Source organism: Uranotaenia lowii, chromosome 2 (assembly GCF_029784155.1).
Source record: "Uranotaenia lowii strain MFRU-FL chromosome 2, ASM2978415v1, whole genome shotgun sequence".
Classification (NCBI taxonomy): domain Eukaryota; kingdom Metazoa; phylum Arthropoda; class Insecta; order Diptera; family Culicidae; genus Uranotaenia; species Uranotaenia lowii.
Window position 1 is genome coordinate 23,749,728 of NC_073692.1, and position 18,450 is coordinate 23,768,177.

The following is an 18,450-nucleotide window of genomic DNA, read 5'->3' on the forward strand; positions in this document are numbered from 1 at the left end:
GCATAAGACCTCAATTATTACTTGGGTTACAAGAAGCCAAACTTCCAATAGTATCACTCACTTGACACTTAAGAGCGGATTAGGTTAACACACAATTTCAAATTCATGCCATTTCATCAAATAATGACCACTTTCAACTATTTTTATTGCGAATTTTTCAAAGATTTAGTTGTAATATAGTGGTAATATTTACATGTTAGTGCAGGAAGTAGTCCAGGCGAAACTCTAGGGGAGAATCGGATATCTTTTTCCTCTTTTCCTGTTTTCATCATATCTTTCAGCAATCTTTAGAGCCCCATTTTTTCGCTGAAAAATTCACAGGGGCCAAGCAACATGTTTTTTAGTACTTTTTCGTTTGTAGGGTTACACACTTTAACGATTTTTGTGAAGGTAAATTTGGCAACATTTTAAAACAATCTAACGCAACTTAAATGGTTGAAATCGGTCATTTTTTTACGAAATGGCATGCATTTCAAGTTATGTGTTAGTTTGGAGTGTAGCTCAGACGAAACTTTAGGGGAGAGCTGGATAACTTGATTTCCTTTTGCTGTGCTCATCATATGTTTTAGGGAAAATTCTTTTTGAAACCCATTTTTTTCGCTTAGTTTTATCGTTGAGGAACAACAATTGTTCCTCAATGACAATTTATTTCTTTTAACAAAAGAAATGTAAAATCATTGAACTAAGTCGCTGTGAATTTTTTAGCGAAAAATTTTTCCCTGAGAGGTATTATGCACAAAGGGTTTGACAAAACCAGCTTGTTTTTGACTCGGCTTCGGCTTCGGCTTTGGCTCCTGCTTCTTATATGTTTTCAGCCCCAATCTTACCTTGGCACGATGGACGGTGTGGAGAGAGGATCCCACTTTTTCAGCCACATCCCGAACTGTGGCAGTCTTTCTACTAGCGTAAGCACGCATGACTTTATGGTCCAAAGTTTTGTCCACCGGACCCGGTTTCGCCCAAATTTTTTTTTTCTCACGAAGCTGCATTTTTTTCATCCGCATACTTCCGTATCGCATTTCGGACGGCTCCGATGGTTACTACTTATCTCGTTTTCGCCAACTGATTCAGCAAAATATTGGGGAAAATACACCATTTGTGTACGATATTTTTGCGTTTCTCCGGGAAAATTCTTCTTCTGATTTTCGCGAAAATTATGAAAAGTGAGACTCACGATACTCATAATTTTAAGTTAAACTGAAAACAACAACACCCAGTAGAAATTAGCAGTTTAAATGTCGTCCAGGTTGTCTGGCTCAGATGGCAAAGCTGTTCGATTGGCAAAATGAAGGTGAAAGTTGTTGTGAGTTCGATTATCACTCAACAACGGCTTTTTTTTTTATTTTCTTGTTTCCAAGATGAATTATCCAGTACTATGAAAATCTCATTCTTGTTGCGCTTCAATGTAGCTCGAGTCTTTGTCTGGCATATGCTTTTACAATCTTATCATCTTTGGTATAACGCATGTTTCAGCGCATTTTTGGCATATAGTTAGCGCCGAGCGGCATTGAAATTTTGCAACCTCTTCCTTGGGTGTATTAAAGCAGCTAGCCTGATAAATAAGTTTTTCAGTTTTCTGATGCAGTAGGAATTTGAATTGGGGGAAAAAAACTTTCTTATTCAGAATAATAATAAAAGGTTGTGCATCTCAATCAATTATACCTGAGCTTCGATGTACTGTGTGTGTATTCTAGGTAAATTACCACTGCACTGCTGCTCACTGGAGCAGAGCAATTTATATTCATTATCAGTAGAACTCAGTCAGGTCAGACATAGGGTGACCATTTTGACGACCAGCAGTCAAATTTACGACATTTTTTAAGAAGCTTCAGTTACCTACCTTAGAAAAAGTGTTCGAGAATGATTGCCACTGCAACCGCGTTTCCACATCGTCGGACTAACTAAACTGCGAGTATGTCGCGTAGCCCAGAAGTGTTCAAACAAGATAAGACGAACAACACGAACGGGAACGGTTTCTGGGCTTATAAAATTGTACAACCGCAAGCAAACGAATCTTCCTCGGCCGGGGGAGGTTACATTATTACCGCAATACCGGAGTAGGTATGCAGAACAGCAAACTTTCTTTTACCGTGGCCGTGGTGGTGTCGTTGTGGCAAGAATCCAACCAGATATGTGTTTCGTTGTGGACACGGATGGGACGTAAAAAAACATGGTTAAATAAAATCCAAACTGTTTTCCGTGTGGCCTGGAGGCCAGAGAGCTTACAAGTAACATAAAACTTCGCTTCAACAACAGACAGAAGAACAGTGCGCAATCAACTTCACCGAGTACTGGAACTGGAATACAAATGTGTACTACTAAGTGCACTGCTATATCAGGAAATGGGAACCATGTTTTGCCCCCATCATCATCCCGCGAATAGAGCGAGCGACAAATCCGCATTTCTGTAATGCCAGGTCTGGTTGAAACTTGGCCTGGAACCCTTTCAGCCAACTGATGTATACATGGGTTTGTTTTTTCTTCCACTTTAATTCAAATTCCTTCCCGGAGGCAACCCCAAAGATGTGCATTGAACTGGAAGTGCTTCTCCAGCCAACCAGGGAGCGAGCGACAAGACGAGGACAAACCCGGACGATCCCGGTAGTTGTGCCGGGAATCATCTTGTGCGTTCAATGTTGCTCGCCTTTATCTTGAATAAATTTCAATAAATAAACACAGTTTTGTACCGGGAGCTTCTGATGATGCGGTGAAATTGGCTCGAGTGCAGCAGCAAGCAAAAGTGCACTTTTGAGACTTAAGCGTGAAGAAAAGTTGGTTGGGCGAATATTCGAGCTGCTGCTGGAGTCTTTTTACCGTGACAGTGGCACAAAAATGCATTGGTAATGAAATGTTGAAAACTAAACTCATTTTGTATGATTATATTATAGGGAAGGCAGATCCATCGATAAAAGTGCTTTTGCCGAGTTTGATAAACGAAGTAAAATCTCACTGCAACGATAGTTAAATTAAAAACTGGCATGGTTTGTTCTTGTCCTATTGTTTTTGATGAATTTTGAAGGATTTATTAATAAAAATAAAAAAAAATTACAAAAATAATAAAAAAATTCAAAAATAACGAAGTAACAAAAACCACAAAAATAACAAAAATAACAAAAATTAAAAAAAGAATGACAAAAATGACAAAAATGACAAAAATGACAAAAATGACAAAAATGACAAAAATGACAAAAATGACAAAAATGACAAAAATGACAAAAATGACAAAAATGACAAAAATGACAAAAATGACAAAAATGACAAAAATGACAAAAATGACAAAAATGACAAAAATGACAAAAATGACAAAAATGACAAAAATGACAAAAATGACAAAAATGACAAAAATGACAAAAATGACAAAAATGACAAAAATGACAAAAATGACAAAAATGACAAAAATGACAAAAATGACAAAAATGACAAAAATGACAAAAATGACAAAAATGACAAAAATGACAAAAATGACAAAAATGACAAAAATGACAAAAATGACAAAAATGACAAAAATGACAAAAATGACAAAAATGACAAAAATGACAAAAATGACAAAAATGACAAAAATGACAAAAATGACAAAAATGACAAAAATGACAAAAATGACAAAAATGACAAAAATGACAAAAATGACAAAAATGACAAAAATGACAAAAATGACAAAAATGACAAAAATGACAAAAATGACAAAAATGACAAAAATGACAAAAATGACAAAAATGACAAAAATGACAAAAATGACAAAAATGACAAAAATGACAAAAATGACAAAAATGACAAAAATGACAAAAATGACAAAAATGACAAAAATGACAAAAATGACAAAAATGACAAAAATGACAAAAATGACAAAAATGACAAAAATGACAAAAATGACAAAAATGACAAAAATGACAAAAATGACAAAAATGACAAAAATGACAAAAATGACAAAAATGACAAAAATGACAAAAATGACAAAATTGACAAAAATGAAAAAAAGAACAAAAATGACAAAAATGACAAAAATGACAAAAATGACAAAAATGACAAAAATGACAAAAATGACAAAAATGACAAAAATGACAAAAATGACAAAAATGACAAAAATGACAAAAATGACAAAAATGACAAAAATGACAAAAATGACAAAAATGACAAAAATGACAAAAATGACAAAAATGACAAAAATGACAAAAATGACAAAAATGACAAAAATGACAAAAATGACAAAAATGACAAAAATGACAAAAATGACAAAAATGACAAAAATGACAAAAATGACAAAAATAACAAAAATGACAATAAACATTACAAAAATTACAAAAATTACGAAAATGACTAAATCGAATCTGTAGTTTAAACTTCTATTCAAACTATTCTTCTGAAATAATAAAGTTCATTTATCAGTGACATTTAGCAGGTTGTAATTTTTTTGGTAGAGCTGAAATTTTCACAATAACATATCACAAGATTTTTTTCAAGCATCCTTATATTAAATGTTAGAACCGTTACTTGAATTTTTTTCTCGAATTGGCCAACTTTGTCATGGTTGATAAGTTTTTCTAAAATTTCAGCCTTCTTGTAACCAAGATTACCAAAAAAATAAAATTGTGTTTTTGCGAAAAAAAATGTTCGGACTTTCTGTGATTTAGCCCAAAAATTCTGTGATGGGTTTTTGTGATGCTATTTCCATGATTTTAATTGAGAGTTCGTGACAAATTGTGTTTTTTTACTCTTGGCTTATGAATAAACTTTTACTTTTATCAAACTTATCATATGTTTCCAATGAAAAGTTAGAAACACATAATTTATGTTGATTTAAAATACTTTAGTCTTAGGATATAAGTACAAAATTTCAAAAATTTGTGAGATCTGTGAATTTTACACTTTTTTGTGTTCTGAGACACATGTGATGAAAATTTGTTTAACATTCTGTGAAATCATAGATTTTTCTCAACAACCTTGCCTGTAACGTGCATCTTACAAGATTTTTCGACAAATATGATAACTCACTTGTCTAGCATGCAGTAAAATTGTTATACAGTTCTGGCTTCAGAACTGTAGATTGTTTGAGGTAAATGCCATCAAACTGCTGATATGCTTTCAATTCTGGTCCATGGTTTTATTGTTGGGCGTTTCTTAGTTTCTAAAGTTGGCTTCCTTCAAAAACTGATTAGATCGCATTTCTCATTTCCTGTTCAAGGTGGTTTCTCACTGGAAAACAAATAAATGAACTTTTTCGTTAAATGTGGTAGAATTGAAAGTAATATTTTGAGTACTTTAATTCGGAATTGACATAACTAATAGGAAAATCGAAGTATTTCAATTCAGAACGAAGACACATTACATTTAAGAAATACAACACATTCCATTTCTAGGTTACAAATCGTAAATGAGAAATTCCACATCGCTATCCGAGCTTTCGTAAATGAACCCACCACCATTGAAAGGAAAAAGTAATTGCGGCCCTAACATAATTAAGATTTTAGCTCGATAGACCTCAGCATAAGTAAGCAAACGAACTCATCGGAGCCTTCTCCATTAGCTCGCAGAAGAAGGGGGTAGACCTTTAAAACGGTGTGATGGAGTGCCTACGCGATCCTACGCGCCTGCCTCGAAAGTCGAAGATCGAAGTCGCGTTTTTTATTTCTCAAAAAATTTCGGGTTGATCTATCACTCGGGACCACCCGTGGGGAAAGCTACGCGAACGCTCCTCGCGGTTGATTTGCGTATTGAGTGGTTTGTGGTCAGCGGGAGAGGCGCGGAGGATTGAGGAAGGCAGATTTTGATTGAATCAGCGCGATTCAGGTTTCTGTTGCAGGGAACTTTTGAGGTTTTTTTTATGAACGGTTTGGCCGTTCGAGTTCTTCACAGCTAATGCGGATTGATGGTGGAAGGTTCAGGTTGATTTATTGACCTCTCGTGTGCGCGGATGCCAGGGGTTTCCCAGAGCCTTTTTTTTTATTTCGGGGTTCCTCAAATGGTGATTTGGATTGGCAGATGGTGATTTAACCTGGAAGTTTTATAGCTGGATGTGGAAAGTCTGTCTGTTGATTACATTTGGAATTTGCGATTGCTATCGACGACGGATGTTGGAATTTATGTACCGTGTGATAAACGGCGTTAGATTTGTTTCTTTGGATAGCTCCGTTATGGATAGCTGGCTCGATTTTATTAACCCAATTTGTGGTATGATTCATTTGATTCCCTCTTACAAAGTTCTGACGTTTGTCATGTTCAACATCTCGTTCTTGAGATGCGTTTCTCTAAATCGCAAGTGCAATAACAAGTGTCCGGCATCAGTCCAACAACAGAAACGCGACTCCACGATCCGTGCAATGTAAATTATGATGTCACTCAAGCAGAAAAATGGTTTCGCGTGTGCGTGATTCGCTCATATTTCGTTATGATGGATGATTTTGCGGGCCGTCGAGCGCTACTTAAAGTAGGTATCTACCAACTTAGCGTACGCCTGAGAAGCGTGCGGTGTGTATGAATGGCTTAAGCCTGTAAGTTGTTGACGAATCAACATGTTCTTAATGAGGACGCGACGTCGAGATTGGGACAAACGAATCGATTGTTGGCAGCTTCCACGGCCTTCGGTAATAAATTAATTAAGACGAGCTTTGTAGCTGGCTCTATTAGGGTAAATTCAACTTTATAGAATTACTTAGTTTTAATTGGATCGAGTTTCTTTAAAAACTGATAATTGTTAATCGAAAACCTAAAAAAATTATGAAATTCCGACAAGTATCGAACCTCTTACTCCGCGAATATACAATTATTCTACCTTTTCACTGCATCAAATACCCCATCAAGCTGTGCTCTCTTTAAGCCACTTGCTGTAATGCGATGGCGACCTCGCAGGGCGGCATCTTTTTATCTGTCGTCGTCGCCGTGCTACAAGTTACAAGATTTGTTGAGCTGCACTCATTGCGGAATCGATTAATAACAACGACAACAGCCAACAATCGAGAGGGGGGAAAAACCTGTGACCTCATCCGTGAGTGTCATTCACGCGTGTTCCTACAGACAATCAATGGCTTTCAATGTGGCTAAGCGATTGAGAGCATATCTTGGATGCAGTTAATAGTATCAGTCGGATACTCGAGAACGAAGCGAATGTCCCCGAAGTCTAGTTCTGTTAAAAACAATTCTAATATATACTGTTACTGAAAATTTTATAATTGTGTAAAACTTTTGGCAGACATGTAGAGATTTTTATTTTTTTTAAACTGTTGCTAAACCCTTATACGTCTCAGAAATTTTTACCCGTTACAGTTCCTGGAGTGTCAATTTGACTCTCCGGACTAAAACCAATATATCTCTCTCGACAGATTTTTACAAAATTTTTAGTTTTGGAAACACCGTAACGATACTCAAATATGTATGAAAATATTCAGCTTCAACACTTCAATTTTCCGTAATTCAAAGTCTAAGAACAAAATTCGAAAAACATGCTTCGGAAAAAAGACTGTTGATCAGCTTCGAAATGCTCAAAAACAATTTAACAAAGTTTCCAAAAAAGCTGAAATTAGAAGCTACACGTTGCACATAAGGATTTTCTAATTTTTTAGAGATCATGACCACAAAAAAATGTAAAAACCGTACTTTTCAATCAATGAACTGTCAAAATTGTTTAAGTCACACCAGATAAATTTTGAAAAAAGGATTTTTAGATTTTCAGAAAACGAAACACAGAACTTTTGACGAATTTCCAAAGGTAACTGTTGTTTTTTTTTGAAATTTTTATCAATTTGCTATTTTCAGATTTTCTAGGACTTAAATTCAAATTTGCACTGGATTTTGAGTATATTCACGCAAGATTTCGCAATAAATATATTATTTCTTATACTTTAAATAATGGAAAACTGAAGTGTTGTAGATGAAACACTAAATTTTGTAAAGATCGGTTGCGAAACAAGAGAGATATATTGGTTTAGTCAGGAGTGACAAATTTACACTCCAGGGATTGTATACGGAGCAAAAAAGTATAGTTTTTCCATTAATAGTCCGCGTATATTCAACTATATTTCTGATAACTTCACGACCAACTATAAACCTGAAGGTTTCAACTACATATATAGTAAGCGCCGATGTGGTTTAGTGGATTGGCTGGTGCGAGTCTGGTTTTGGTATGCCAGGCGTACTGGGATCGATTCCCGGTATCGGCAAGAACATTTTTGAGTTCGAATCCCATAAGTGGCCGACAGGTAAGATGTATGACTGTATAATAAGAATGTTCAATCAGTTGCCAGCTGACCAGGTATATACACGGATGCCAGAATACCTGTAAGTAAACTACCCCACCTGATTGACTCGTTCTTCCAAAATACGAAGCCATGGGGTCCGAGTATGGTGTACGCGTTGCATTGGAGATTTGTTGAACCTAATAATCTAAGAATGCATGTGAGCACTTACTTAGGCAGAAACTGCGGTGAATCCGTGCACCCATGCTGGATAACCAACATACTTACATGCATACATCTCAACTACATATATAGTAGGTTATCTAATTGACAGTGTTCGGCACAAAAGCGCTAATCCGCTATTCGCTAGTTAGTCCGCTAACTTTTTGTTAGCGGTTTAATTTTGCCGCTAAGTTTGGATTGATTTAGCGAATTGAATAGTTCCGCTATTTTTCGGTTCCGCTAATTGAAGATCGCTAACTCCCATATATTTGTATCAATCTCTCGAATTCTTAGTGATAGAATAAACTTTTTTTCTTTAATCAAGTTAAAGTGACATTGTGCATCATTCTGATTGTTTAATTGGAATCATTAGGGGAATGCATACTAGAGTTAGAGAAAAGATGTGTTTAGTGTCATTTTTCTCTCTTTAAGCACTTTTTTAGACACTTTTACAGAAAAAGATAATAATAAAAGGTGTTAAATAATATAAAACTATTTTCAACATCTCTTCATCAGTATTGGATTTCAAGTGGTTGAGCTATTTACTTTTAACAATACAGTTTTTTTAGAGACTTTGCAGATCAGTTCATATAAAAATAAGATAAAATCACTATTGTAGCCTTCGATTTCAGTTCAAATTGAAATTGTATAAATGTTCACGTTTGACAATGCTTCTGCAAATTTGAAAAAAGGGAAAACACGTTAAAGATTTTAAATGAGGGTTATGTAAAATAATGCCAAAACAAAAAAAAAGAAACGCACAAAAGATTATTTGCAACAAAACTGCATACTATATACTTTGCACAAAACCGATAAATCGAGTAAATTTTTAACCGAAATTTAAATTAAAAAAAAGAGAGATATAGTTCCCATTTTCCATATTGTGTTCTTTTGCTCTTTCTTTAATTGTTCGAAAATCGTTTGTTTTAATTTATAGAACACAGAGATTCGTTAAAACTCCTATCTTTGACAGTTTTGGATTTACTCATATAATTTTCTGAAAATACGTTCAATTTATCTAATTTTAAATTAAATACTTGAAACTTTATTAATTCCCCTTGGGGAGTTGAGAAAATCGAAAGGGGGAAGTGCGTGACTAAAGAAAAATTTAATATTTGTTCCGGCCTTAATGTTGGTAACCAGTTAGCGATTAGCGATTAGCGCTTTAAGCTTAAAACGTTAACTTTTTTGGCTCATTTAGCGTATTTAATAAGCGATCGCTAACTTTGTTTGAGTTAGCGATTTAATTAGCGGCGTTAATTTTTCAGTTAGCGATGCCGAACACTGCTAATTGATATTTTGCGTTTAACAACACAAATAATAGATTCAACTTTAGTTGTATGATTGATTTTAAGCATTCAACTATAAATATCATAGATTCAACTTTGATCGCACGATTTATGTTGTGCATTCAATAATAAATATAGTGAATTCAACGATACTGATATAGTCGATTTAACTGTAAATACAATAGATTTTCCAATATTTCTACGATTGATTCGTATTTCAACTATAGATTATACTCATGTTTACTATAGAAGTTATCATATCTTAAGGTAGTTTTTCGGAATAATTTTATTGCGTTTTATTTTCTATTTATTTGCTTTTTTATTTATGGATTTGTTTTATGCTCACTTCGCAGCAATTTGATTTCGATTTGTCCACTTATCGTCTTACTTTAGAAATGATCTAGAACGTTTTTCAAGAGCCGAATGCCTGGCTTCGATCCGATTGATGCAAACAAAATTTTATTTAAATAATAAAAAACATTAAAAAGAGACAAAAATTACCGTATCACGGTGGGTGCCTCCAACGGGAAGAATGGTTTTGAGCACCCCAGGTCTCACGGTAAAGAAACCTCCTCCTGGTTCCCGGATTGTGTTGCACAGTTTGGTTTCAGTGGCAGCCCGGGCCGATCGAATATCGAACACCTTAGTTAGTTTCCAAGTCATCTTCGGCCAAAAGAACTTCCGGAAGAAAGAGGTGGTAAGGTCTGCCGAATTCGATAATAGGAAATTGACCTAGAAAGGGAAAAAATATAAGTCACTGATAGAACTTTCTTAATTCTACACATTTGCCAGCCGGTTCATGCAGTCACATTACAAATTACATTATTTTTTGGATGTGTATGTGTTTATTCAAGTATCACACAATCAATCATAAGAATAAAGTTGAATTTACTATGTTCAAAGTTCAATGCTTTGAATCAATCATACAATTGTAGTTGAATCAATCATATTTACAGTTTTAGCAATTATACCATTATAGTTCAATCTACCGTATTTATTTATAGTTTAATGTGAGAGGTCAACTAAGAAAGTATAGTTCAATTTATTATATTAATAGTTTAATGCATAAAATCAATCCTACAGTTGTAGTTGTATCTATCATATTTACGATTGAATCAATTATACAATTGCAGTTGAATCTATTATAATTTCAGTTGATTGAGAAAAGTCAATTAACGGTTTATATTTGAGTCTATTATATTTAGAGTTGGATGCGAAAAAATCAACTACGCTTCGATGATTGGTATATTTTCTCCATGTAACGTGTAAAAATCTCAGGGACGTATTAGAGTTAACACTATTTATCAGCTTCTCCACAGTGCTTTCTTCGACCATTTTTACCACTTTAGGCCAATTATTTTTGAATTTCTCTACACTGTCCACTGTGTTCATGAATTTTCTCAGATTTGCCTTCGTCAAAACCAAAAAGATTCGGTTAGACGAAACTCTGAACAGTATGGTGGGTTCATGTCTTCCGTTAAACATGTGAACTTGTTGACTTCATACCATTTTAAAGCATCCATTTTAGAGCATCCGAGAGCAGCGACACGAAGCGAGATCAGGCCAAAAGATTGTAGGATTGTAATGCTGCTTAATTAAGGGTAGTTACCATTTTTTCTAAACATTTTTGCAATACATTTTGAAATTGATTTAATCTGTGGTTATGAATGGACGAAACAATTCATCGCATTCGCATATGGCTTGCCACGCCGCCATAACAGAGCCATAACCTTCAATCCAAATTTTTCAGTTTAAATGGCTTTCACTGAAGCAGGAACATCCTTTCCCTTAGCTTCGGTGAGCGATAAATTTAAAAATTATGGTTTAGGCAGTGTTTTATTGTCGAGTTTAATGTAGGTTTCATCATCCATGATAACATAACCCGATTTCTTGGCCAGAAGATTGTCGAAGAGTTTCAGAACCTTCGGTTTCACGAATTAATTCTGTTTGGTTTGATTGTTTTTTGGATGCTTCTGCTTTCAATGGGTCTGAAGTCCTATTCTCTCTTTGGCACGCGTAACGTCAGTCGATGAGGTACCTTTGGTTTTGGCCATATCCCGTTTTTTTTATTTACATGGTGTTCCATCTCACGACATAACATCACCGATAAATGACAGGTTAAATGACCCTACGGCCGTTTGACGAAATGGCTGACAAGAAAACAAATCTAATCAATGCATTTTGAGGTTGATACGCTTGGAACATAAGGCAAGAAATAATTTTATGAATAAACCAACTCAAAAAAATTTAAAACTTCATACAAGGTTTTGAAATCTTTTGATGTAATATTTTGACTTTTAAAAATTATACGTAGAGAGGCTCGAAACCAAAAGTTGGCTGGTTTTTGTTCCTTATTCAAATGAAACTTAGAAGTAAAACAAATTTAAGCTTTTATGATGGTTTCATAATGATGGGAAAGTGGAATAAGAGAGTGTTTTTGTATGGCCCCATCATGTTTGTAAAATGCCACTACCCTAAAATAACAGGTTAAATAGAATAAATATATGATTTTTATCATTAAAACTTCAATTCTATACTCTAATTTATATCTTAAGAGCAAATCGAAGATCTCAAAACAGATTTGATAAAATTTATCTTAGGAATGAAATTCCTCCATATGATGGCAATCCTAAATTTTGTTTAATCCATAAAGTTCTAAAATACATAGATTTTTATAAAACTTCAGCTTTGTCGTATGAAAGTTATCAGTTTCTAGCATTTCCAATGTAGTTATACGGAAGTATTGCCAAAAAAAACAGAAATTTTACATAAAACATAAATAGACGCGTTTAGCCCACACGGTTTGAGGCTCGTCAATTTTGACAACAGTTATAATAAAATCAATTTCTCAAAAAAGGAAAGATATTTCAACAAAAAAATTACTCCACAGACAGAAAACAGATGTCTACTCATATGTATATAGTTTTTGTACACATATTCGATGTTATATTTGATTAAATCAGTATTCTGCTTAAAAGGCGCATATAGCCCGCTCCTCCCCTACTGATGCCGAAGGATGCCGTTTTTAGTTATCCTTGGTTTTCTTGTCCATTGTAGGGTCAGCAGGGCCAGGTTCCTTACCGCGTCTCGGGGAATCTGCAAAAGTATACTGTTCTCCATGCTTTCTCAATGCGGTTTGAACTGCTCCGACAGTCACACCTTTTTCCTTAGCTAGTTTTCTGATTGATAGACCACTCACAGTACCCCATTTGTGCATAATCCGTTTTCTTTACTCGGGAGTAAGGCCACACATTTTCAGATTTCTTCGAGAAAAACGACAAAAAATGACAAAGCCTACTTCTCTTGGATGTAAACAACTGTACGCAGCCAAAATTGGGGTGCACACTCATCTGGCGCAACCCCTTATGGTGTAGTTTTGACCCGTTATCGGAAAAGACTGGGTTAACTCCTTTTTAATGTAAAGCCCTTGCACCCTTTATAGTGTACACAGCATGTACATCAAACAGAAGTGAAAATTAGTAATGTAAGCGTGTAAAATCTACACATTATTTTGGAAGCCCGCTCTGCATGGCGATGTCAGCCCTTTATAGGATGGAAAGAAAATAATAAAAACAAATTCGGCAAGGTATAATTTTCATGCTCATGTTACAGAATAGGAAAATATTCATTCAGCTGATCTTCTTTCAGCATTAACCGATTCATTGAATCGTCGAACGAGATCGGTTACGGCAGAAAGAGTTCTATATTCTGAATGACAAGTTAAAAAACTACCCTTTATTTAGTAAGTCAGCTTTTCTAAATAATGTGTAAAATTGACTCGATGAAACGACACTTTTTTTGACAGATCTCGGCTGTTCGCAATAATGGGTCAATTTTACAAGTTTAAGGTGTTGCACCAAATGAGTGTGTGAACCTTACACGATTTTTGAAATGACAGTTATTTTATACAGTCTTTTAATTTTCTTAACAGTCTATATTCTCTATTCTCTTGCCGTTTCTCGAGCTTTTGTAGTCGAACGTACCAACTGGACTTATTCTAGTCCTGAGTAGTCTTTGAAAGTTCTCTATTTCGGACCTGGCTTCGGGAAGCTCAGGAGCTCTTCGATCTTTACTTTCACGGCACGGATGATTGTGACCTGAATCCTTATGAGGCCCATGATTAGAACCAGATCAGCGAAAGTCGTAATGGATTTCCCCAGGACTCTCGCCAAATTCAAAATTCAAACTCCTAATTATTTTGGCTTTTCAGGTAGATTTCACTCCTTTCTATAAGCTGGTGATAAGGAGTCTATGTCTTCATAAATCAGTTGGCTTCACAAGTGTACACATTTGTAGACACGAAATTCGATTTATACCACGAAAAGTTGGAGCAACCGCCCAAAACTCGAACCAATGTATTATCAAGGGACAAAAACACATAACTTAAATTTTCAGTAATTACGAACAAATCACTAGCCCTGGTTTCCAAATCATTCAACGAGGGACCAAGAATCCCTACAGAAGGGCCGCATCTAAAATCAACAACAAATTGAACAAGTGTCTGTTTTTCCCAATAGTGTCTGTGTTTCATTCAACCAATAAATCAGGCAGCAATTACGAAGCACCTCATTATGAAGCAGCAGCAGCAAAAAAACACATAACAAAACAACAAATTTAGCTGCATCGAGTGAACAACACAACAAAACGGTGGCAACCGGATAGCTACCGGGTGCTGCTGCTGTTGGCTGATGATGATGATGATGAGTAGTGTGATTCTCTTCTCCCCCAAGAGGGCCAGCGATTTCCGGTTTTGGGGCTTCGGCTTCGAATGCTTCAGGGGGGAAAAGGGGGAAAAGCTTTTCGCACATTCTCATACAAGTCATTTTAACACGTCGCGCGTCGGATTGCTGTTAGTTATTTAGTAGTTTGTTGGTTGGCTTCGTGGCTGCGGCGTGGTGTGGAAATTAATTTTCACCCGCACTTTGCCTCCGGTTTTCGTGCATTTATTAGCAATTAGCTTCGGACAAAACTTCATTGGAATAAGCCGATAAATCATCTCACCTGCGAGTCGGGTGCCGATGCAATGCCAGCTTAGTTAGTAGCGCTTTCTTGGAGGAGATTATCATCTATGGGTAGCAGCGTGCAGTGAAGTGGAGAGCCAAGAGAAAATAGATGAGGATACTAGAGATAGTTGAAGTGTGTTTCTAAAAAACATTGTTGAACCATTTCAAGTTACTTAAAATTCATGAGCGTGGAGTGAGCTATTTGTTTCGAAAGGTGTTACTCTTATTAGTCTTTCGGAAATATTTTCACAGAAAAGTTTTGTTCAATGATGGAAACTTCAGCTTTGAAGGCGTCTGAAATGAGCCAAATTGATGATAACCATTTTACAGCAAGACACTGCAAATAAGTGGTTTTCTGCATATAACTCTTTTGGTTTTCAATATTTTGAAACTATTTCTTGTAGTTTCTTGAAGAACAATATTTTTCATCGATTGAAATTAATGTGGGCAAAATCTGCCTGCCCAGTTTCACAAAAATCATGTGAACAAATGCACACACAAATCTTCAACATGCTTGTTATTAGGTGACGAGCTGCGTCGAAAGGTGTCTCTGAAGTGTAGAATGAACCTGTTATTGTCATACATATTTTGAATCGCAAAATTATCCGTACAACTGATGGAACTGATTTTGCGATTCAAAATATGTAGGGTCAAATCTACACTTCAGAGGCAGCTTTCGACTCAGCTCGTCACCTAATAACAAGCATGTTGAAGATTTGTGTGTGCACTTGTTCACATGATTTATGCGGAACTGGGCAAGCATATTTTTCTCACTTTAATTTCAATCGATGAATAATATTGGTCCCTAAGAAACTACAAAAAATTGTTTTTAAATATTGAAAACCAATAGAGTTATACGCAGAAAACCACTTATTTGCAGTTCTCCAAAAGTGTCTTGTGTGTGTAAGTGATTACCATTTCAGATGCCTTCAAAGCTAAAGTTTCCATCATTGAATGATACTCTATCTTTCCGATCTTTCAAAATTCTATAAAGATTTCTAAAGACTTCTCTAGGTTTACCTTTTGGATTTGCTGGCTTTTATTGAGGTGAATTCGGGAATCAGAGGAACGTGTAGGTTTTCATACAACTTCTCAAAATAATTTTAAAAGAAACACTATCAATGCTTACACTCACAATACTACGGGACGAAATTAGCCAGATGACGTTCGTTTTGGCTTTCGGTAAACTTGCCAGGACGATAGCATTACCGCATTTCAGCCAGACACCCAGAAAAACGGACCAAGTGCGTCCGGACCAAGAAAACAAAACAAAAAATGGAAAAAAAACTTGTATACATAACATTTTGTGATGTTAACCCGAGGAAGCAAAGGAGAGGGAAAAACGGTAATTCAATATTTGCACCCCGAATCGAAATGGAATGGGTAGTGGGATGGAAGGAGTTTTTTTTCACATTCGGATAGTGTAAATACAAAAGGCTAAAATAAACCGAGAGCGCTCATTCGAGTGCTGCAGAAGCCTGCAGCATAAAACTATAATACTGGCTGGCTGGTTTTGCTGGATCAGCACTTATGCAAAGCGACTTTTGTTTGACTCTTCCTCCCTCGGACGACGACGACGACGACGGACGTGGATGGTGGTTGTAAATCATATTTCACTTTGAGCTGGTGGCCATCCATACTCATGTACCTACATTCATGTATTTACAACATAAGTCCTCCCGACACAGACTGGGCGGAAAAGTTTTGTTTTTTTTCTGTCGTTTTTGTGTGTCTTCAACTCATTCATGTTTTTTTCTGTTTCTGGTTTCTTTCACAGAATGCCTGCCGAAGGCGTGCTGGACGATCATGGCATTGCTACAATGTCACGTTCCTCCAGGATCGACCAGTTCCTGGCGGCCGGTGGAGGGCCGCCTTCTTCACCGACCATTCGTGGATCCAGCGGAGGTTCCGGTTCTTCCAGTGGCGGTGGACGGACGCCTTCCTCTTCCGGTGCCCCGGGGGGATACGATGGCCAGTTGGGAGGATTTCCTGCTCACATGATGAACCCCGGAGCCAGCCAACATCACAGTCGTGAGAGTTCTGCCTTTGTACCCGTACTACCGTCGAGATCGATGCGACCTGGATTGTACCCTGGGATGCTCGACGCCCCGGATGGGCTCTCTAAGGAAGGAGTCCCCAAGCGAGGCTCCAGCTACGAGCTAATGGCTATGATGGCCGATAAGCGAAAAGAGCTTGCCCTTCGAGAAGCAGCCGCCGCAATGCTTCTGCCAAGACCTGGAGGACCTCCGGTACAATCCCCTGGAGGCATTTACCCACCGGGTGCCTTCCTCGGAGGCCCAGGTCCCTCCCCCACCTCAGCCGGAACCTTTACATTCCCACCGGCCGGCGTTGGCCTTTACCCTCCCGGCGTTCCTGGAATGCATCCCGGTCTAGACCGAAGATTGCTGCGAGCCCCGGGCCGAGCCTCCCGCCCGAAAAAGCAGTTCATCTGCAAGTTCTGCAACCGCCAGTTCACCAAGTCCTACAACCTGCTGATCCACGAACGAACGCACACCGACGAGCGGCCGTACTCCTGCGATATCTGTGGGAAAGCCTTCCGGCGGCAGGACCATCTCCGAGACCACAGGTAGGTAATTAGTCAAAAAGTGTCTGCGGTTTGGCAGCATCCATCCAGCCAGACGATTGGGACGGCTCGAGTTCCCATGTTCCTCGTCTTCTTAGAGGGGCAGAAACCTTGCAAAAGCGAAATTCCGAGAAAATTTAGAAGGAGTCTCAAAAAAGTTAAACTTTGATCCACTTATCAGTGTAAAAGTTTTATAAAATTTTCACAAATTTAAAGTTGAGCTAAGTTGATGAAAACTTTTTGAAAAGATTTCAATGAGCTTCTCTACAAACAAAACAGTAACTGAGGAGGTAGCTGCCAATCGTCAAACGGCCATAACATATGATTTATGCCTATTTTTAATTTTACATCACTCAGAGAGCCATACATGTATTCAAATTGAACGAACCTAACAACAATCGTAAGAAAAAAGGAAAAAAAAACCTAAAACCGGTTCAAGAGTTGAGGTTGAGAGACCCTTTTGGCATTATTTTATTGATAATGCTGTGTTGCTTCTTTCTTTAATCAGACAGAAGATTGAGGTGCTCCATTAGGCTTGGGTCTTTGGGAGTAGTTTTTTTTTTCTACATGCGGGTCACGTCCCAAACGGGGGATTTAGCGCGTGCTCTGGAGTCTGATTTCTATAAACAGTATGAAGAAAATACTTGGCACTAGAGATGTACCGAATAGTGGTATTCAGCGAACGGCCGAATACCGAATATTGACCTTTTCAACTATTCGAATGCAAACCGGACAGAATAGAAATATGTTACAATGCCGATCTAAAAGCAAGTAGATATCAGTGTAATCCAAGAGAGAAAAGAAGAAGAAAAATGAAAGTGTTGTAGATTAATTTGTGTTATTCATAGAACTAATGATTGTAATGAAAAACTTTGCAAATCTTATGTCATTAAGTAAATAAATAAATTAAAAAAAAAAACTATTCGGCCAAACGAATATTCGGTCGAATATACTGTTGAATTTTTAATAAAAATTCAAAAGCGAATATTTCAATTTCCTTCTATTTCTTCCATCTTAATGCCCCTCATGTTTTTGAGTCGACTATTTTCAACCAGATGATGTATTACAAGATCTTTTTCAAGTAGGGGTCCCTCTGACTTGACAAATTTCATCAATAACTGAAAGGACATCAGATGACTTCAAGGGCGTTTATCACCAAAGAGTTGGGTTCCTCTGAAATTTGGGAA

At 36.8% G+C, this 18,450-nt stretch overlaps 1 protein-coding gene across 1 annotated transcript in view; it reads left to right on the forward strand.

Annotated features, from left to right (window-relative positions):
• The window catches only part of LOC129749276 (protein bowel-like), a 55,655-nt gene extending 38,343 nt beyond the window's left edge, over positions 1 to 17,312 (forward strand). The window contains exon 2 of the mRNA XM_055744217.1: positions 16,457 to 17,312. Within this exon, the coding sequence (XP_055600192.1) occupies positions 16,458 to 17,270 (813 nt within the window). The 5' untranslated portion in view covers position 16,457 and the 3' untranslated portion in view covers positions 17,271 to 17,312. The remainder of the gene's footprint in view (positions 1 to 16,456) is intronic.
• The last annotated feature ends 1,138 nt before the right edge of the window (positions 17,313 to 18,450 follow it).